This window comes from Oncorhynchus mykiss, chromosome 5 (assembly GCF_013265735.2).
Source record: "Oncorhynchus mykiss isolate Arlee chromosome 5, USDA_OmykA_1.1, whole genome shotgun sequence".
Classification (NCBI taxonomy): Eukaryota; Metazoa; Chordata; class Actinopteri; order Salmoniformes; family Salmonidae; genus Oncorhynchus; species Oncorhynchus mykiss.
The window spans coordinates 51,711,612-51,731,956 of NC_048569.1; the positions used below are offsets into that span (position 1 = coordinate 51,711,612).

The following is a 20,345-nucleotide window of genomic DNA, read 5'->3' on the forward strand; positions in this document are numbered from 1 at the left end:
GAAGAACAAGGAACACACCAGGCAGGTCTGAGATACTGTTGTGAAGAAGTTTAAAGCCGGATTTGGATACAAAAAGATTTCCTAAGCTTTAAACATCCCAAGGAGCACTGTGCAAGCGATAATATTGAAATGGAAGGAGTATCAGACCACTGCAAATCTACCAAGACCTGGCCATCCCTCTAAACTTTCAGCTCATACAAGGAGAAGACTGATCAGAGATGCAGCCAAGAGGCCCATGATCACCCTGGATAAACTGCAGAGATCTACAGATGAGGTGGGAGACTCTGTCCATAGGACAACAATCAGTCGTATATTGCACAAATCTGGCCTTTATGGAAGAGTGGCAAGAAGAAAGCCATTTCTTAAAGATATCCATAAAAAGTGTTGTTTAAAGTTTGCCACAAGCCACCTGGGAGACACACCAAACATGTGGAAGAAGGTGCTCTGGTCAGATGAAACCAAAATTGAACTTTTTGGCAACAATGCAAAACGTTATGTTTGGCGTAAAAGCAACACAGCTGAACACACCATCCCCACTGTCAAACATGGTGGTGGCAGCATCATGGTTTGGGCCTGCTTTTCTTCAGCAGGGACAGGGAAGATGGTTCAAATTGATGGGAAGATGGATGGAGCCAAATACAGGACCATTCTGGAAGAACCTGATGGAGTCTGCAAAAGACCTGAGACTGGGACGGAGATTTGTCTTCCAACAAGACAATGATCCAAAACATAAAGCAAAATCTACAATGTAATGGTTCAAAAATAAACATATCCAGGTGTTAGAATGGCCAAGTCAAAGTCCAGACCTGAATCCAATCGAGAATCTGTGGAAAGAACTGAAAACTGCTGTTCACAACATGCTCTCCATCCAACCTCACTGAGCTCGAGCTGTTTTGCAAGGAGGAATGGGAAAAAAATTCAGTCTCTCGATGTGCAAAACTAATAGAGACATACCCCAAGCAACTTACAGCTGTAATCGCAGCAAAAGGTGGCGCTACAAAGTATTAACTTAAGGGGGCTGAATAATTTTGCACACCCAATTTTTCCGTTTTTGATTTGTTAAAAAAGTTTGAAATATCCAATAAATGTCGTTCCACTTCATGATTGTGTCCCACTTGTTGTTGATTCTTCCTTCACAAAAAAATACAGTTTTATATCTTTATGTTTGAAGCCTGAAATGTGGCAAAAGGTCGCAAAGTTCAAGGGGACCGAATACTTTCGCAAGGCACTGTACATGCTACTCAAAACAGTGGTTGGACAAAAGTATGTGGAAACATCTTCAAATTTGTGGATTCGGCCATTTCAGCCACACCCGTTTAACCCGTATAAAATCGAGCACATAAAACATATAAAACACCTGTATAAAATCGAGCACACAGCCATGCAATCTCCATAGCCAAACATTTACGGTAGATCGGCCCGCAAGGAAGACCTCAGTGACTTTCAACGTGGCACTGTCATAGCGTGCCAACCTTTCAAACGAAATAAGTTCATCAAATTTCTGCCTTGCTAGAGCTGCCCCGGTCAACTGTAAGTGCTGTTATTGTGAAGTGAAAACATCTAGGAGCAACAACGGCTCACTCGTGACGTGGTTGGCCATGCAAGCTCATAGAATGGGACCGCCACGTGCTGAAGCGCGTAAAAAATTATCTGTCCTCAATTGCAACACTCAAGAACGAGCTCCAAACTACCTCTGGAAGCAACGTCAGAACAAGAAGTATTCGTCAGGAGCTTCACAAAATGGATTTCTATGGCCGAGAAGACACACACAAACCTAAGATCACCATGACCAATGCCAAGCAGCTAGAGTGGTGTAAAGTCCATTGGACTCTGGAGCAGTGGAAACACATTCTTTGGAGTGATGAATCACGCTTCACCATCTGGCAGTCCGACAAGACTAATCTGGGATTTGGGGGATGCCAGGAGAACGCTACCTGTCCCAATGCATAGTGCCAACTGTAAAGATTGGTGGAAGAGGAATAATGGTCCGAGGCTATTTTTCATGGTTCGGGCTAGGCCCCTTAGTTCCAGTGAAGGGAAATCTTAACGCTACAGCATACAATGACATTCTAGACAACTCCATGCTTCCAATTTTGTGGCAAAAGTTTAGGGAATGCTCTTTCCTGTTTCAGCATGACAATGCCCCTGTGCAAAAGCGAGGTCTATACAGAAACTGTTTGGCGAGATTGGTGTGGAAGAAATTAACTGGTCTGCTGAGAGAACTGACCTCGAACACCTCTGGGAATTAATTGGAACGCCGACTGCGAGCCAGGCTTAAATCGCCCCCAAAATCAGTGCACGACCGCCCTAATGCTCGTGGCTGAATGGAAGCAAGTCCCCGCAGCAATGTTCCATCGTAGTGGAAAGCCTTTCCAGTAGAGTGGAAGCTGTTATAGCAGCAAATGGGGTACGACGAGCAGGTGTCCACATACTTTGGCCATGTACTGTAAGGGTTCTTATGAACCCAGACATTTCTATCTGCAATCCTGTGTTAAAGCAGACCTTTGATAGTTGCCACTAAAAAGGAGGATCCTACCGGCTACTATATTTATTTCTCAGCTGCTCATATTAAGCACATGCTCAGCTATAAAACTGGAGTAGTCTACCCGGCATGATTGAAAAACTAACTGCGAGAAAGCGGTCTTCATTCGCTATTCGAGTTGCATACGGATTACATGTCTTTATTCCACTGCAAATTTGATAATGGGATGGGCTTTTCTAAATCAAAACAAATTTCACATACTAGTAAAGACAAGATTCAATTGAGAATAGTCTGATGTGTGAAAGTATGATCACTTGATGAGAGAACAGCGTGTGTAGCCTGAGGCAAGAACAGAGTGCAAGCTTTTTTGCGACAAATCATCAAAAGCTTATAGTCGCATCATGCAGCCCATATTTGTTTTGGAGTTCTAAAACACTACGGTTTGTATCATTCCCAAATAACTAAATCTAGCATATAGGACTTGTTTGAAATTATGACAGACACATCATATGCACACTCGCTCCAGAATGGGGAAAAATATCCTTTCTATTTTATTTCAGCAAAGTTCAATTATATTGTTCTTACTATAAAATATAAAATAATGGCACGTAAGCATATTTAGTCCACTAAATGAACGAACATACGGCAAATAGCCAGATAACATACAGTAGGCCAACTCATATTCTGTTCTGAGAAAAAATAAAATCATATTGTTTCTTTAGACCTGCCTAATATAAATTGATTTATTGTGATGGTGTATATTAAACAGATGTCTAACTTTTTTTTTGTTATTAAATATGTTCCAAAGGTACGCATCAGCTTCTATAGCTTCTAAGTAGAAACGGCAGGTTCGTCGGTACCAGGTCGGTACACAGCAGAGACTTTTTGTTCTAGCAAGAGAAGAAATGGCCTCCTACTGTGCAAAGTCCTTATTGGCAGTCAGATCTATTGGTGTGTCTGTACCATAACGTTAGGTATACTGAAGAGCTCATGCATGGACACAGACTTAGGTATTTTAAGTAACAGCTAAACACATCATATATGTTAGTTAATGCTATCGGTCATTCGATGACAGTCCATGACATGGCACGCAAACATTGGTTGATGCATGCAACATCTGAGCAGGGGAACACGACAACAGGTTTCAGGAGCCAGCTAGTTAGATATGACTCCACCATGGGCAACAACAAACTGGCTACTAGTTAGTATTCACCAAAATACACTACTGGTCAAAGGTTTAAGAACACCTACTCATTCAAAAGGGTTTTTGTTTATTCTGACTATTTTCTACATTGTAGAATAATAGTGAAGACATCAAAACTATGAAATAACACATATGGAATCATGTAGTAACCAAAAGTGTTAAATCATGAAATTCTTCAAATGGCCACCATTTATGTGTGAGATTCTTCAAAAACCCACCCATTGCCCTGATGACATCTTTGCACACTCTTGGCATTCTCTCAACCAGCTTCATGAGGTTGTCACCTGGAATAGATTTCAATTAACAGGTGTGCCTTGTTAAAAGTTAATTTGTGGAACTTCTTTCCTTCTTATTGCGTTTGAGCCAATCAGTTGTGTTGTGACAAGGTAGGGGTGGTATACAGAAGATAGTCCATATAATGACAAGAACAGCTCAAATAAGCAAAGATAAATGACAGTCCATCAATACTTTAAGACGTCAGTCAAGACGGAAAATGTCAAGAACTTTTAAAGTTTCTTCAAGTGCAGTCGCAAAAACCATCAAACACTATGATGAAACTGGCTCCCATGAGGACCGCCACAAAAATGGAAGACCCAGAGTTACCGCTGCTGCAGAGGATAAGTTCATTAGAGTTAACTGCACCTCAGATTGCAGCCCAAATAAATGCTTCAAAAAGTTAAACAGACATCTCAACATCAACTGTTCAGAGGAGACTGCATGAATCAGGCCTTCATGGTTGAATTGCTGCAAAGAAACCACTACTAAAGGACACCAATTAGAAGAAGAGACTTACTTGGGCCAAGAAACACAAGCAATTTGTCCTTTGGTCTGGAGTCCAAATTGGAGATTTTTGGTTCCAACCGGCGTGTCTTTGTGAGACGCAAAGTGGGTGAACTGATGATCTTGTCATGTGTATTTCCCACCGTAAAGCATGGAGGAGGTGGTGTTATGGTACTTTGCTGGTGACACAGTCTGATTTATTTAGAAATCAAGGCACAGTTAACCAGTATGGCTACCACAGCATTCTGCAGGGATATGCCATCCCATCTGGTCTGCGCTTAGTGGGACTATCATTTGTTTTTCAAAAGGACAATGACCAAACGCACCTCCAGGCTGTGTAAGGGCTATTTTACCAAGAAGGAGAGTGATGGTGTGCTGCATCAGATGACTTGGCCTCCGCAATACCCGACCTAAACCAAATTGAGATGGTTTGGGATGAGTTGGACCGCAGAGTGAAGGAAAAGCAGCCAACAAGTGCTCAGCATATGTGGGAACCCCTTCAAGACTGTTGGAAAACTATTCCAGGTGAAGCCGGTTGAGAGAATGCCAAGAGTGTGCAAAGCGGTCATCAAGGCAAAGGGTGGCTATTTGAAGCATCTCAAATATATTTTGATTTGTTTAATACTTTTTGGTTACTACATTATTCCATGTGTCATTTAATAGTTTTAATGTCGTCACTATTATTCTACAATGTAGAAAATAGTACAAATAAAGAAAAACCCTTGAATGAGTAGGTGTTCTAAAACTTTTGACTAGTAGTTAATGTTCAATTCATAGTTAGTTTATCCAGTGACCACCGTATTTAGAAGGATAGCTACTGTCTGAAATGTAGCTAACGTTAGATAGTGGCTACTGACAGGCCAGTAAGCTACTAGCCAACTAATCAACAGTTTGTGCCAACAGTTTGTGGGAAGATACTAGCCAACAGTTTGTGGGAAGGTACAAATAGCAATTAGTGGACTCTTTATGAAAGGTCGGACAATGAAACTAAAATAGATTGGTAGCTATCTGGTGGGGCTTTCATTTATTTCCCAGTTCATTAATTCAGCTGAAGCTGGGTTTCCCAAGTCGTTCGGTGCTGACTGGTCATACCCGTAAGCAAACTAAACAGATGGCTCTTCAGGGCATCTGTGTGACGTCACATCCAAGAAGGCTCAACCAATCAACCAAAGTAACTCAGGAATATTAATGACTTTGCCTCCGGCTACCCTATGAAAGGACATTTCGCTAAATGGATAGGGGAGCCAAAATAATCCCACCATAAACCCCCACGCTAACTCTGGAGTTCATAATCCCAAACAACGACTACAGGGAGGCCAAATCCTGAAGTTAAGTGCCTAGTGTCATGATCACTTTAGGAGTGGCCATAAAAGAGGGCATTTTGACAAATTCTCCATTACAAAATCCATACCAGTGAATGAAGTGACGTCACTAAGCAAAAACAACGAAGGAATTGACATAATAAAACAAAAAGGGTATTATTTTTGGGTGAGTTTAACTAATTCTGGAGTCCATAGCATAAAATCTATAATAATATTATTAAGTACACAGGGTGTACCACCCTGCATTGAAATGTAATGCAATAAGCCCACATTTGATTCATACAGAACCTTTGCAGATATATGCATTGAAAGTTCTGAGATCAGCCAATGGGGAAGAATATACCCATGGTCTTTTGGAGCTGACCTTTGACTTCAGGCCCACTCAGAGACAGCGGCTCTGAGCACCACATCCTGGCTTCCCAAGACAGAGAAGGGAGTGTGTGTGTGTGTGTGTGTGTGGGGGGGGGGGGGGGGGGGGGGGGGTTGTTGCTGCTCGGGAGGCTCTCTAAACACATGAAGGATTTACACACGGTTTATCTAACAGCCAATTGATCATGGGAATATCACATAACCTTTTTTGGGCTTAAAATAGACCGCCATGTTCCTCCACTTGGCCCAGCGCACTGTTTAATGCTGCAGTGCTGCCTGATGGGTAAATTCACGTCAGAGAATGAGTGATAGGGGAGATGTTGACAGGGGAGATGTTGGTCATTACGTCATGTTGATATTCCGCATGAAAACCAATCACATGGGGATCACTTAAGAGTGCCAACCCTGTAGGAAAGTGAGGGATAGTTTCAGCTCCTTGAGGTAGGCTAAGCTACAACGATGCAATGAAATACTTTAAGAGTAAAATCACTTCAAAATGTGTCATATCTTTGATCATGATTAATACTTAATAATTGGATAAGACTACCGAAAACCATTGCACGGACCAACACAAGGGTGGTTCAAAGGGTTTTCATGCACAATAGATTTAACTTGAACATCAAACAAGTTCTCACATTTCAGAAACTTAATCACACTTTCAAAACATTTAACACCCATCACTTACATAAACAATTCAGTTTATAAGAAAACAGATCAGCCCAGAGCTCCAACTGGGCTTAAATGTAACTATACTGCATGCCCTTGGTTACTTAAAACCCAAAACAAGTGTTCAGACAACATTAACTCTCTAGCCAAGCAAGAAGACAATTCCACAGGCTGTGGTGAAGACATGTGAAAACCTAATACTTGACGGGAGAACATGGATTAACCTCTGGGCAGAAGGTGGGTAACAGCCCCAGTGGCATTCACAAGTGGAAAAGCCCCATCTATTAATCTGAGGTCTGGGCGGAAGATATCTATCTCACTGTTTGCTTTGGATGTTTTAACGGTCGGGATAAGGGGGAGGAGGCTACATAAACGGCCAACAATACCCATTCGAGGACATACTCCAAACGCATTTGGAAAGTATTCCCGGGATATGGGAAGAATGCCATCTATGTGTATACAAGTAGGGGCTGATTAATCAGAGTTCGCTTGGCTGAGACTCACAGTGGACTAAGAGGCTGAAAGTAGGGGGACCTCAGCTGGGCAAAAAGGGGATTACATAGAGGTATACAGGTTTGTATAGAGCCAAGGCCTTACCTGAACATGATGAATCCAATGGATTCCACCGCTGCCCTTCTGACATCATCGTTCACGTCGCTCACCTGAAAAGGTAGAGAATGATGAATTAACAGCAGGAAGAATGCGTTGGGGCAAGATGATAATGTAACATCCACTACTAATAATTTTGCTGCACAAAAGCAAAAACGAAAAACTCCCAATCAGCCAAAATATCAAAGATTTGGGAGAAGTCCATACTTTTGTTCATAAACAGCTCATATCAAAGCTTAATCACAACTTTCACTTATGCAGGCTGCCATCTGTAGGAACAACCATCTGACCCAGTAACAATAACATTAATTAATCTATTTGGGCTTTCTGTACTACCAAAGGATTTAATTATCGTGAAAAATATACACTAGATGACCAGATGTATGTGGACATCTGCTCGTCAAACATCTCATTCCAAAATCATGGCCATTAATATGGAGTTGGTCTCCCCTTTGCTGTGATAACAGCCTCCACTCTTCTGGGAAGGCTTTCCACTAGATGTTGGAACATTGCTGCGGGGACTTGCTTCTATTCAGCCACAAGAGCATTTGTGAAGTTGGGCACCAATGTTGGGCGATTAGGCCTGTCTTGCAATCGGCGTTCCAATTCATCCCAAAGGTGTTAGATGGGGATTAGGTCAGGACTCTGTGCAGGCCAGTCAAGTTCTTTCACACCAAACCATTTCTGTATGGACCTCGCTTTGTGCACAGGGGCATTGTAATGCTGAAACAGGAAAGGGCTTTCTCAGTTGCTTCCAGAGGCAGTTTGGAATCCAATAATTTGAAGGGGTGTCCACATACTTTTGTATATAGTATACCAACACACTGTCATAACCATCCTCACAATTACAATACTTAATAGCTTGGCTATCCATGGCGTGCTCTGTTACCTGGTTGTCGGTGTCTTGCGTGAGAAAGGGGAAGGAGGATACTTACAGCCACATGCAGCAGACGTCTGATGGCCTTGTTGTTTCCGGAGCCGCAGTAGGCCATGCCCACTGTGTACATACAGGATCGGGTCCTAGAGCAGACACAGTGACAGAACACAAAGCCTTAGTTAAGAGACGAGTCTGCAGCAGTAAGTCTAGCCATGGCAACAATGTGTGGTCAACAACATCTACATCTTATTTGACATCTAGCACATTTTTTTTTTAAAGGTCCATTGCAGACATTTTCATCTCAATATCAAATCATTTCTGGGTAACAATTAAGAACCTTACGGTGATCGTTCTCAATCAAAATAGCCAAAAAGAAGAAAAAAAAACAACTTCTTAGCAAAGAGTCATTTCTCAAGCAAGCATTTTGATAGAACTGTCAGGGAGTGGTCTAAATGGGGAGGGGAAAACTGAAATTTAGCTGTTTTTGGCAGTGGTATTGAACACTCTTATTGGTCTATTAACTCATTTACCGTCTGATGTCGTCACCGGGCAGGCCGACACCCACCAAAACAGGCTGTTATTTCAATTGAACAGCTTTTACACTAAAAGCGGATTTTCACAATATTATTCCAACCTCAGTGTAGAAATAGACAGCCCTGGGAAAAAATGAAGAGACCACTGCAAAATGATCAGTTTCTCTAGTTTTACTATTTATAGGTATGTGTTTGGGTAAAATGAAAATTTTTGTTTGATTCTATAAATTACTGACAACATTTCTCCCAAATCCAAATAAAAATAGTCATTTAGAGCATTTATTTGCAGAAAATGGTCAAAACAACAAAAAAAGATGCAGTGTTGTCAGATCTCGAATAATGCAAAGAAAATAAGTTCATATTCATTTTTAAAACACAATAATGTTTTAACTTAGGAAGAGTTCAGAAATCAATATTTGGTGGAATAACCTGGATTTTCTTGGCATGCTCTCCGCCAGTCTTTCACATTGATGTTGGGTGACTTTATGCAACTCCCGGCGCAAAAATTCAAGCAGCTCGGCTTTGTTCGATGGCTTGTGACCATCCATCTTCCTCTTGATCACATTCCAGAGGTTTTCAATGGAGTTCAGGCCCTGACAGGGTTGGTCATGACAGGGTCCTGATCTGGTGGTTCTCCATCCACACCTTGGCTGTGTGGCATTGTCCTGCTGGAAAAAACAATCCTCAGAGTTGGGGAACATTGTCAGAGCAGAAGGAAGCATGTTCTCTTTCAGGACAACCTTGTTTGCTTGATTCATGCGTCCTTCACAAAGACAAATCTGCCCGATTCCAGCCATGCTGAAGCACCCCCTGAACATCACAGATCCTCCAAAATTGCACAGTGGGTGCGAGACAATGTGGCTTGTAGGCCTCTCCAGGTCTCTGTCTAACCATTAGACAACCAGGTGTTTGGCAAAGCTGAAAATTGGACTCATCCGAGAAGATGACCTTACTCCTTACTACAGTCCAATCCTTATGGTCTTTTGCAAACCTCAGCCTGGCTCTTTTCTTCTCATTGGTCTTTTTTCTAGCTTTGCACGACTTCAGCCCCGCCCCTAAGAGCCTGTTTCGAACCGTCCTCGCCATGCACTTCACCCCAGCTGCCTTTTGACATTCTTTTTGTAGGTCACTTGATATCATCCTACGGTTGTTGAGTGACATTCAAATGAGTTGTCGGTCATCCCCGTCAGTGGAGTTATTTTCGCCCTCTGCCGGTCTGTAGCTTTGTTGTCCCCAATGTCTGCTGCTTGACCTTGTCCTTATGAACCGCCGTCTTTGAAATTGTAAGGATGGAAGCAACCTGACACTCACTGTATCCCTCTGCCAGTAAAGCCATAATTGAACCCTTATTTCGCTCACTCAAAACATTCCTTTTCAACTCTTTTGGCATGGTCAATTGTTATTTTTAATTCCAATTACTTGAGGTACTACTAGCACTGCTTTTGCCATCCAGCTGGTCCTATTGCAAGAGGAGAGTGATGACCACAGCAGTGTTTTTTATACTTTTCCTAGTTAAATAAGGTTCAGATGATCACCTAATTAGTACCTCATTCAGTAGAATGAGGTGTGCCTGTGTTGGAATTCAACAGACACTGGAATGGAAGCCATACATTTAGAGATGCTGATTTAAGAAAAATATCCATCAGTCTCTTAATTTTTTCCAGAGCTGTACAGTTCAAGAGAGGTATTCATGGTCACAGTAAATTAATACAGATGAATACGGGCAGGAAAAAAGCAAAAGCAACCACATTTGGCAACAATAGGCAAAAGGGTTAACTGTCATGGGTGCATAGCCAAGGAATAAATGTGAATAAATTACAATGCAAAGTGCTGAGAATGCATATACCCATCATCACCAGGTATAATTGAAGAAGAGTGTGTGCGTGTGACTGTTACCTTGTCTCTGCAGAGGCTCTCGATGAGCGTGTCTGCCTCCTCCATGCGTCCGTACATGACCATGGCGATTCCAACGGCCAGGCCGCGCAGGATCTTCTCGTGCTGCGTCTCCTGGGCGTAGCCCACCATGTCCTCAATGGCCTGTGCCGACTTCGAGCCCAGCATGACCAGCCCCAGGGCCAGCCCCACAGCTTCACCTGGGAACAGAGGGCAGACGCAGACATGAGCACCGCATGATGGTAGAGGTCTGTGCGGGACTGATTTCTTTATCCCACCCACTCCTACAACTTTTCATACCTCACGTGCCTACTCCCGCTGGCCTTTTGTCCGACTCCCACCCGCAAGAACTGGTCCCGTACCAAACCGCAGTCCTGCAATTGTTATTTTAGGCGTATGTGACACAGCTTGCTTGGCAGCCATGGTCCCAGCAATTTTTGTGCCTTATAGTCAAAACCAAAATGGGCAAAAATAACCAAGAAATTCTCACGTGGCCAATTATATTAAGCTATCGGTATTACTGGGCTATATCAGCCAATAGGCTTGACAGGTTGAAAGAGCCAGAGTTGGAAAGAGAACGGACACTTGCGCTTTTACTTCAGCTACGTTTTCCATAATCTAGCCTACCTTAAAGGAAAGGTTCACCCATTTTGAATGTTATATTGTTTTTGTGCATCTCTGAGTGATGTTCTATCAATTCCCTGGGTCATTTCATGTTTTCATCTGTATTTGAGTTAAAACCTCTTCATCCTACCCCCTCCTTTTTCGAACATTCTGTTAAAAATCGCGCAACTTTTCAGCGTCCTGCTACTCATGCCAGGAATATAGTATATGCATATGATTAGTATGTGTGGATAGAAAACACTCTGAAGTTTCTAAAACTGGTTAAATCACGGCTGTGACTATAACAGATCGTGTGTTTCATCGAAAAGCGCAAGAAAAACTGCTCACTGAAAGCTAAAAATAATATCCATGCGTCACTTTCATGGATTGTTAAAAGGGCACAAAATTAATTATGGACCTGCATGCAATTCCTACAGATTCCACACATGTCGCCATTGTCGTCATTATCCGGGGAGTTTTTTGTTGGTAAATCCAACTAACTGGATTCCATTTCTTCCGGTCTCCGCCAGGATGTTTTGAAGTGCACATTTTCAGCCATTGATTTGAAGACGAGGAGCTATTGAATACACATCGCCAAGTGATCATTTTGATAGATTGTAAATGTTTACTAATACCTAAAGTTGGATTACAAAAGTATTTCGAAGTGTTTTGTGAAAGTTTATCGTCAACTTTTTTAATTTTTAAAAATGACGCTGCGTTTTAAAACTATGTTTTTTTCTGAATTACACAGCTTCCATAGATGGCTATTTTGGGTATATATGGACCGATTTAATCGAAAAAAAGACCCAATAGTGATGTTTATGGGGCATATAGGAGTGCCAAGAAAGAAGCTCGTCAAAGGTAATGAATGTTTTAATTTTATTTCTGCGTTTTGTGTAGCGCCGGCTACGCTAAATATTTTGTTTAGGTCGCAATCAGGCATTTTGGGGTGTTGCATGCTATCAGATAATAGCTTCTCATGCTTTCGCCAAAAAGCATTTTAAAAATCTGACTTGTTGGCTAGATTCACAACGAGTGTAGCTTTAATTCTATACCCTGCATGTGTATTTTGATGAACGTTTGAGTTTTAACAAGTACATTTAGCATTTAGCGTAGCGCATTTGCATTTCCAGGTGCCTAGTTGAGACATCTGCGTCTCAAGTAGGAGCAAGAAGTTTTAACAGCGTTTAAGCAGCCAGAAATCCATCCGGTATGACGTAGCACCATGATGAAGTCATTGACTACACTGGAAGTTAACAGGAATACAACTTTTAGATCGCAAAAACATGTATCATACATGTCAAATTTCAATACTGGCCGATGTCTTTACTCAGAAGGATTTCTTCTCTCGAATGAGCCATTGATCATATTTTTGCGATATTCCTACCTTGAGAAATGTGTAATTGAACTTAATTTTTCCTATTTGTGTCTGCCTTTTTAGTCCAGGGTGATTTGCATTGTGCTGTTGCCAGATATATTATAGAAAGCAGATAGGAATACAATGAATAAAGAAATGTATAACGCCCCACGCAGCAGATTGTCAACCAATCGCGTTCAAGTTGTCATGCGAGTCACGTAGTCGTTAAGCTAATTGTCACACAATCCCCTTCTCAAAGTCAGTGTATATGTCGATAAACGTGCCTATTTTCCTCAAAAGTATGTAATGTCACGATTATAAAGCTATACGATAATACTAAAAGATTTGTAATGTTGTACTTCTTGTTGACGAAATTCGTGCTTATGTTGGGTTTTTGAGCTAGCGCCCAATAAACTCCCCTTCACCCCTTGAAGGAGAGCGCTCCTTTTTTCCCAGAATTGCCCAGAATGCACTGCACAACCCATTGACAGAGCATGGGCAACATTTCCCCAACTTCTCAAAAGTATATCTGTTGGTTGAGCGCCCTCCACTTCTTTCCATTATCAATATTTATTTCAAGATACTGTAGTAAACTGTAGCCTAATCGTATTAAAGTGAATTTCCTTGGAAAGAAACTGTACCATGCTTCTCTGCCCATGCATTTAATTGAGATCACACATTTAGCCTATTGTCACACACGATCTTGCATGCCCAACTAGGAGAGGAGAGGTATAGGCTACTGAACTTGAAGCAGCGAATGATGAGTGTTTGTGTGTGTGAGAATAGTGCAACAAAAATGTGCTTTTAATACAATATATTGGAGAACGCATACAAAACAGAAAGATGACCGTTTCCATATTTGTCTGTATGAAAAATGCAGACCACGCCTCAATGATCTCTGCCCTCTACATATAGAACACAGTGCTCCTATAGGATATACAATAGGACAACACGGTGCTCCTATGTTGTTTTTTCTAGTATCACTGAACTCTTATCAAAATGTTTTTCTGAATTCACTACCGATGGGGATTTGACATCCCATGTTACACTCTATAAAGGCTACATAGAGATGCTAGTTGGCTACATTTAAACTTGAATAGCACTGAATTCCCTATTGTCTGTTCAGGTTCATGTACCTGTTACTGCATCATCCTGGTACAGGTTAGACTTGAGCAGGTCGTAAACATCCTGCCTGGCCGTACCCAAGGCAGCCAATCCCAGGCCTAGACCTCCGCCGTGACGGACAATCTGTGGAAGGAAACAAAGCAAACCACAGACACGAAGACAACTTTGTATTCAACTCAAATGTGATATGATATCCCTCTGATGGGCTTCGGATAATTATTTCTATACTGCTTACACACAAGATCAAATCTAAGTGACCAAAGGGGTAGGGAGGCTATGGGTTGATTTGGAATTGGGCACAATAAATGTCACGCATCTTGTTGCCACTCACGTCGTTGCTGGCGTTCTTGAGCTGGCTGAGCAGGTAGTCGATAATGTCCCCCCCGTGGTTGGCGTGGATCAGCCCGAGGGCGTACAGGCCACCTCCCTCCTGGTAGGCCGATCCAGGGGAGGTGTCTTTGGGCAGATATGTGGCCATCAACTGCAGCGCCTCTTTCTCGTGGCCCTGAAACAGAGATGTGGGTGAAATGTGGTTCTTTATATAAAAAAAACAAAAGAGGTCTCAGATATCTATTTATTTATTATCCAAAATTGTTTCAGCAAAAGTTTACCTTGTGAATGACGCCAAGACTGGCAGTGGCTGTGAACTTGGCCCAGTTGGTGGCTCTTGCAAGCCACTCCAAGTTCTCTCTGTTAAAATAATGAATAAAATCACATCACACATTTAAACACAGCGTTGTTCCTTTATGTCCTCACACCACTAGGTAAATGTACCCCACTACCACCCTCACAATAAAAGAGAAATGTAAAACTGGACTGGCAAAACAGAAGATGATAGTCTCCATTTGTTAATGTTATAGCTGTTGATGTTAAAGCATAGTGGCTATACCTGAGGAACTGGTCACTTGTGGTTCCCGTATGCATGAAGGAGTTGGCTATGACCGTGGCTGTGTGGCACACTGAATTTCGAACTGCATCCTGGAATAGGTAGAGGTTAAAAAAAAATCCTGTATATATCCAATATATACAGTACCAGTCAAAAGTGTGAACACCTACTCATTCAAGAGTTTCTTGATTTTCACTATTGTCTACATTGTATTATAATAATAGTGAAGACATCAAAACTATGAAATAATACATATGGAATCATGTAGTAAGCAACAAAAAAAAAGTGTTGAACAAATCAAAATATATTTTATATTTGAGATTCTAAAAAGTAGCCACCCATTGCCTTCACAGTGTTGCACACTCTTGGCATTCTCTCAACCAGCTTCATGAGGTAGTCACCTGGAATACATTTCAATTAACAGGTGTGCCTTCTTAAAAGTACATTTGTGGAATTTCTTTCCCTTCTTATTGTGTTTGAGCCAATCAGTTGTGCATACAGAAGAAAGCCCTATTTGGTAAACGGCCAAGTCCATATTATGGCAAGAACAGCTCAAATAAGCAAAGAGAAACGATAGTCCATCAATACTTAAGACATGAAGGTCAGTCAATGAAGAAAAGTTGAACAACTGAGTTTCTTCAAGTGCAGCTGCAAAAAACATCAAGCACTATGATGAAACTGGCTCTCATGAGGACTGCCACAGGAAAGGAAGACCCAGAGTTACCTCTGCTGCAGAGGATAAGTTCATTAGAGCTACCAGCATCAGAAATTGCAGCCCAAATTTACTAAGTTCAAGTAACAGACACATCTAAACATCAACTGTTCAGAGGAAACTATGTAAATCAGGCCTTCATTGTCGAATTGCTGCAAAGAAACCACTAAAGGACACCAATAAGAAAATGAGACTTGCTTGGGCCAAGAAACACGAGCAATGGACATTAAACCGGTGGAACTCTGTCCCTTGGTCTGATGAATCCAAATTGGAGATTTTTGGTTCCAACCGGCGTGTCTTCGTCGGACACAGAGTAGGTGAACTGATGATCTCTGCAAGTGTGGTTCCCACCGTGAAGCATGTAGGTGGTGGTGTGATGGTGCTTTGCTGGTGACACTGTTGCGGATTTATTTAGAATTCAAGGCACACTTAACCAGCATGGCTACCACAGCATTCTGCAGTGATACGCCATCCCATCTGGTTTGCGCTTAGTGGGACTATCATTTGTTTTTTAACAGGACAATGACCCAACACAACTCCATTCTGTGTAAGGGCTATTTGACCAAGAAGTAGAGTAATGGAGGGCTGCATCAGATGACCTGGCCTCCACAATCAGCCATCCTCAACCCAATTGAGATGGTTTGGGTTGAGTTGGACTTTGAAGCATCTCAAATATATTTTTATTTGTTCAACACTTTTTTGGCTACTACGTAATTCCATGTGTTATTTCATAGTTTTGATGTCTACCCCAGTATTCTACAATGTAGAAAATAGTAAAAAATAAAGAAAAACCCTTGAGTGAGTAGGTGTCCAAACTTGAGACTGGTACTGTATGTCTAATACTCATACTGGCATCCTTTACCTTTGTGTTCTTGAGAATCATTAGGTCTGTGTTGTTGTTCCGGATGAGGAACTGTAGATGCAATTCGATGGCCATTTCGCCGCTGAGAATTTTTGTCATCTTTGCATTCTGGTCCTTTGGCTCATCGTTCTATGCAAACAGAGGCAGGGCTGACCAATTATTTTGGGTGACAACAACCATTTAAAATTGCAAAAGACAACCACCTGGTAGAGGTGGGGGTAACATTGGATCTTTCGTACTCACGTCTGCTGCTTTTCCTGCAGGGGAGCTGCCGGCCTTATCGTCCGTCTCCATAGCATCACTGAGACCAAGGAGAAAATATGATAACTTCCATGCAACTTCAAAGATAAAATACAATCCTGATTGGCTAAACTTCAACTTATTGGCAAAATCAACTTAGTTTCACAGTAAATTATCTGTGAAATGTCAAGATATTCTGCCTACACCGACGTTCAATTTTAACACATCTTACTACATTTTCTACCCATTTTCCCTGCTCCCTCAATCTTTCCGTAACCTTTTTTTATTTCCTTTACCTACCCTTCAGACCTTGAGGCTGTACCCTCCAACTCGCCTACCTGTCGTTGTCCAGGGTGGGCACGGTGCCCGTGTTGGTAGAGCCGGGCACGGCAGGGATGGGCGTGCCCACAGTGCGCAGGTTCTGGATGACCGAGGAGAGGAACTGCTGGCTGGCGCTTTCATACAGGTCGAAGCAGATCTGGTAGGCCATCAACAGGTTGTCTTCCTTCACCAGCTTCTCCAGGATGTCACTCACCGCCTGTGGGTCATCCAGGAAGATCAGGCACTGTGGAGGAGTGAGACAAAGTTTGAGTGTGATGCATGGTGGTCAAGTGGTTACTTCCTTGTATTAGTAAAGTGTATTTATTTGACATTGAACACATTTGCAGCTAAAACCTGAATTGCAGTAACCAAAACAAAAAGAGATTTAGGTGGGGGAATGAAGACCGGTAATCTCTAGTCAGCCTCAAAGCGACTGAGTCTGCTGGCAATACATGTGAGTATGGGCAACCTGTTTGTCCTGATGAAGACCCACCTCAGACCAAAACATTGCTACAAATAAAAGTGGTTTATGTGTTTGTCTTCTCTTTATAGTGTTTGTCTTCTCGTTTCCTCGTGCAGTTTCTCACAAACCCCCCTAACAATAAGGTGTGCATGTGATAATGTTAATTTTCAAAGTAATTTGTCATTGAATGACTAATTCCACTGGGTCAAGATGTTAGTTTCAGCTGGTGAAATCAGAGAACCACCATCCTACCACCAAACTGTGGGAAGCTGAATGGATACCAAAAAAAATCTAAGCCCAAATCGAAGTGTCCTTTCTTCCTGTTACCTGGCAAACGTTGATGAAGTCAGGCTTCTCCAGATTCATGTAGAGCTTGACTAGCACTCGGAGTACCTTATTGCGAAACTTCTTAATTTGCATCAGTGACATGCAGACCTTCAAGCTGTAGGCCAGTAGGCCACTAACGTCATTCCGTTGAAGACGAAAAAAAGGAAGAGGGTTAGGATTGCAAGTTGTTACTGGAAGATATAAATTTACACCACAACATTCCATTCAAATGTAGGCAAAACCAAAAAGACAATGATCTGTGGATTTTCATGAAGCTAATAATTTTTTAATAATAATTTTTTAATAATTACATTAAGTAGTCTAATTAAACTTAATTTGTGTAACCAAAACAGAATTGTTTCAGAAGACGACCAGGGGAACCACTGACCGATTCGAGGATGGTCTTCTCAAAGATGTCCAGGCGCCGCGTCTCCAGGGCAATGCCGATGGCCTGCTTGTACTTGTGGTCGCCCAGGCACCGCAGGAACATCTTGTTGACGATGCCCTCGAGCCGGGGATCGATGCTCTTCTTCTCCTCATCCTCGGGAAGCTCAGCATTCTCCACCCGTTGCTTGGTGTAGTGGTCGATACATTTGACTAAGAGGGCGAGACAGAGGTCATCAAATAACTGCTTTATACCGCTGAGGAATAATTAACCGCTGTGATTTGTGGTATCAGTGAGTTGATATCTGAATTAGCAATGCTGGTCAGTGGGTATACATCAATTTAACGTTATTGAGGTGTCTATGGGTAATGTAACAAAAGGGAAGCCTAAAGATCAGCAGGACCCTGAGGTCATCATCAAGATTGTGTACTTAGGGACACATGCAGTTGTGACATCACTCACCGATAATGGTCTCCACATACTCAGAGTCGTCTGTGACATTGAAAAGGTCTCCTGCACCTAGAGCATAGTTCAACGACTCATCAAATGCCCCGAGGTGGTAGAACACTTTAGAAGCCACCAAGGCAGCAAACGCCCTGCTCCGAAACGTCTCATCTTCATACAGGACTTCGCTGTGAGGAGAGAACACCATTTCGAAATAAACCCATTTATCATGAAGAAGTTTACCTTGTCATGCGTCTCTTCCAATAAAACGGACAACTTTGTGCATCATTTCCTTATCAAAAAAAATAAATACGTACATTTTGTCAACAGATCCTGATATCTCAGCCCAGAAGTCATTGACAATGGAGTTCAGCTTGTGCAGAGCAAACTCCTACAAGCAAAACAATCCCAACGTTAGAATAAAATGTAAAGATCATGGTCTAATAGGATTTTAGGTACTCTAGGTCCAGGATTGGTGACCCCTGGTGTATTCTCACTGGATAACAAGCTGTGTTTATGATACCTTTAGCTGGGGCTCCTCCTCATCCAGGAGCGAAATGATTCCAGCTGAAATCAAAGAATATGTAGCTAGTCAGTTTCAACATCATGGATAAAACCTGATACATATGTGTACCTAGCTAGTTAACGTTTGTCATAGTTTCCTAGCTATCAGCTACATGTGAAGCCCAAACAGGTCAAATGGTAGCCGCGTTAACCAGGCTTTGAAAACAAATTATACAGCATGTTGTTTTACATTATCTAGTTTGCCTACTAGCTAGATGAGCAGGGCAAACCAGTTTTGGTGACTACTGGTACATCATCAAAATAAACGTTTCTGGAAGCATTCAGTCAATTTTACCGAAGTACTAACTTATTGCTGCACCGTATCCCGAAACTTCGGTACTTTTTTAATAATAGAACATGAAAAACTGCTAGGTAGGAGAATTGTTACTTTCGGAACTTATGTCAAATGTGTCTCATTGATCAAGTGCGTACCAGCACAGCCGATGTCCCCTTTGTCCCCATCCACGGGATGGGCGGGCTTAGGGTCATGAAATATTGTGTAGATGAAGGGAGGGTGGGTTGAATAAAGAGAAAACAATACATTAAAATAGTCTATAAACGTATAATTCCTTGCAATTCTGTATAATTTCATTGCATATACCAAACATTAGGAACACTTTCCTAATATTGAGTTGCGCCCACACCCCTAACAGACATACTTTGAAAACAGTTACTGTAGCATTTATTTAACTACACAACTCACGTGCTCATACTTGACTTTTGACCATTTTTATGAAATGCTCACTGTAGAGCCCTGAGTGTGACCACCCGTCAACGTGGCTGGTATATTAAACATTCTTACCCGCCAATGCCAAAATCTAACCGCATTTGGTGGTGGGGGGTGTTCGTTTTAGGCCCCGTCTCTGAAACATTATGAGTTGCGGTGCATTTATGAGAGCATCTGATGCAGATTAGGGAAGACAGAGCTATATCCCGGGGATATAGGCTACTGAATATAGCCTATTCACATCGCAGTTAGAGCGACTATTGTGCAGTTTACAAAGCGAAAGTAATATGAAGATTGGGACACAAGTGATGATAGTCATCAATGGATTTAACGTGAGCATTTTTGTCCAATAAACAAATGACTTGCATGGTCACGTGGTTTTGTTTAGGAATTTTGTTTGTTTGAAAATGTTAAACCAACCAAATGAAAAAAATAATCAACACACAATACCCCATAATAACAAAGCAAAAACAGGTTCAGATTTAACAAATAAATATTACATTTACATAAGTATTCAGACCCTTTACTCAGTACTTTGTTAAAGCACCTTTGGCAGCAATTACAGCCTTAAGTCTTCCTGTGTATGACGGGACA

General features: G+C 41.8%; 1 protein-coding gene across 1 annotated transcript in view; it reads right to left on the reverse strand.

The window, feature by feature from the left end:
- The window catches only part of LOC110522962 (26S proteasome non-ATPase regulatory subunit 1-like), a 134,815-nt gene that overhangs the window by 78,315 nt on the left and 36,155 nt on the right, over positions 1-20,345 (reverse strand). Inside the window, exons 3-18 of the mRNA XM_036979048.1 lie at positions 18,984-19,027; positions 18,778-18,851; positions 18,479-18,648; positions 18,021-18,228; positions 17,632-17,776; positions 16,859-17,085; positions 16,524-16,581; positions 16,281-16,409; positions 14,710-14,798; positions 14,432-14,510; positions 14,152-14,325; positions 13,832-13,943; positions 10,739-10,935; positions 9,488-9,510; positions 8,368-8,452; positions 7,421-7,485 (exon numbers count right to left, since the gene is read on the reverse strand). Coding sequence (XP_036834943.1) covers positions 7,421-7,485; positions 8,368-8,452; positions 9,488-9,510; positions 10,739-10,935; positions 13,832-13,943; positions 14,152-14,325; positions 14,432-14,510; positions 14,710-14,798; positions 16,281-16,409; positions 16,524-16,581; positions 16,859-17,085; positions 17,632-17,776; positions 18,021-18,228; positions 18,479-18,648; positions 18,778-18,851; positions 18,984-19,027 — 1,879 coding nt within the window. The remainder of the gene's footprint in view (positions 1-7,420; positions 7,486-8,367; positions 8,453-9,487; positions 9,511-10,738; positions 10,936-13,831; positions 13,944-14,151; positions 14,326-14,431; positions 14,511-14,709; positions 14,799-16,280; positions 16,410-16,523; positions 16,582-16,858; positions 17,086-17,631; positions 17,777-18,020; positions 18,229-18,478; positions 18,649-18,777; positions 18,852-18,983; positions 19,028-20,345) is intronic.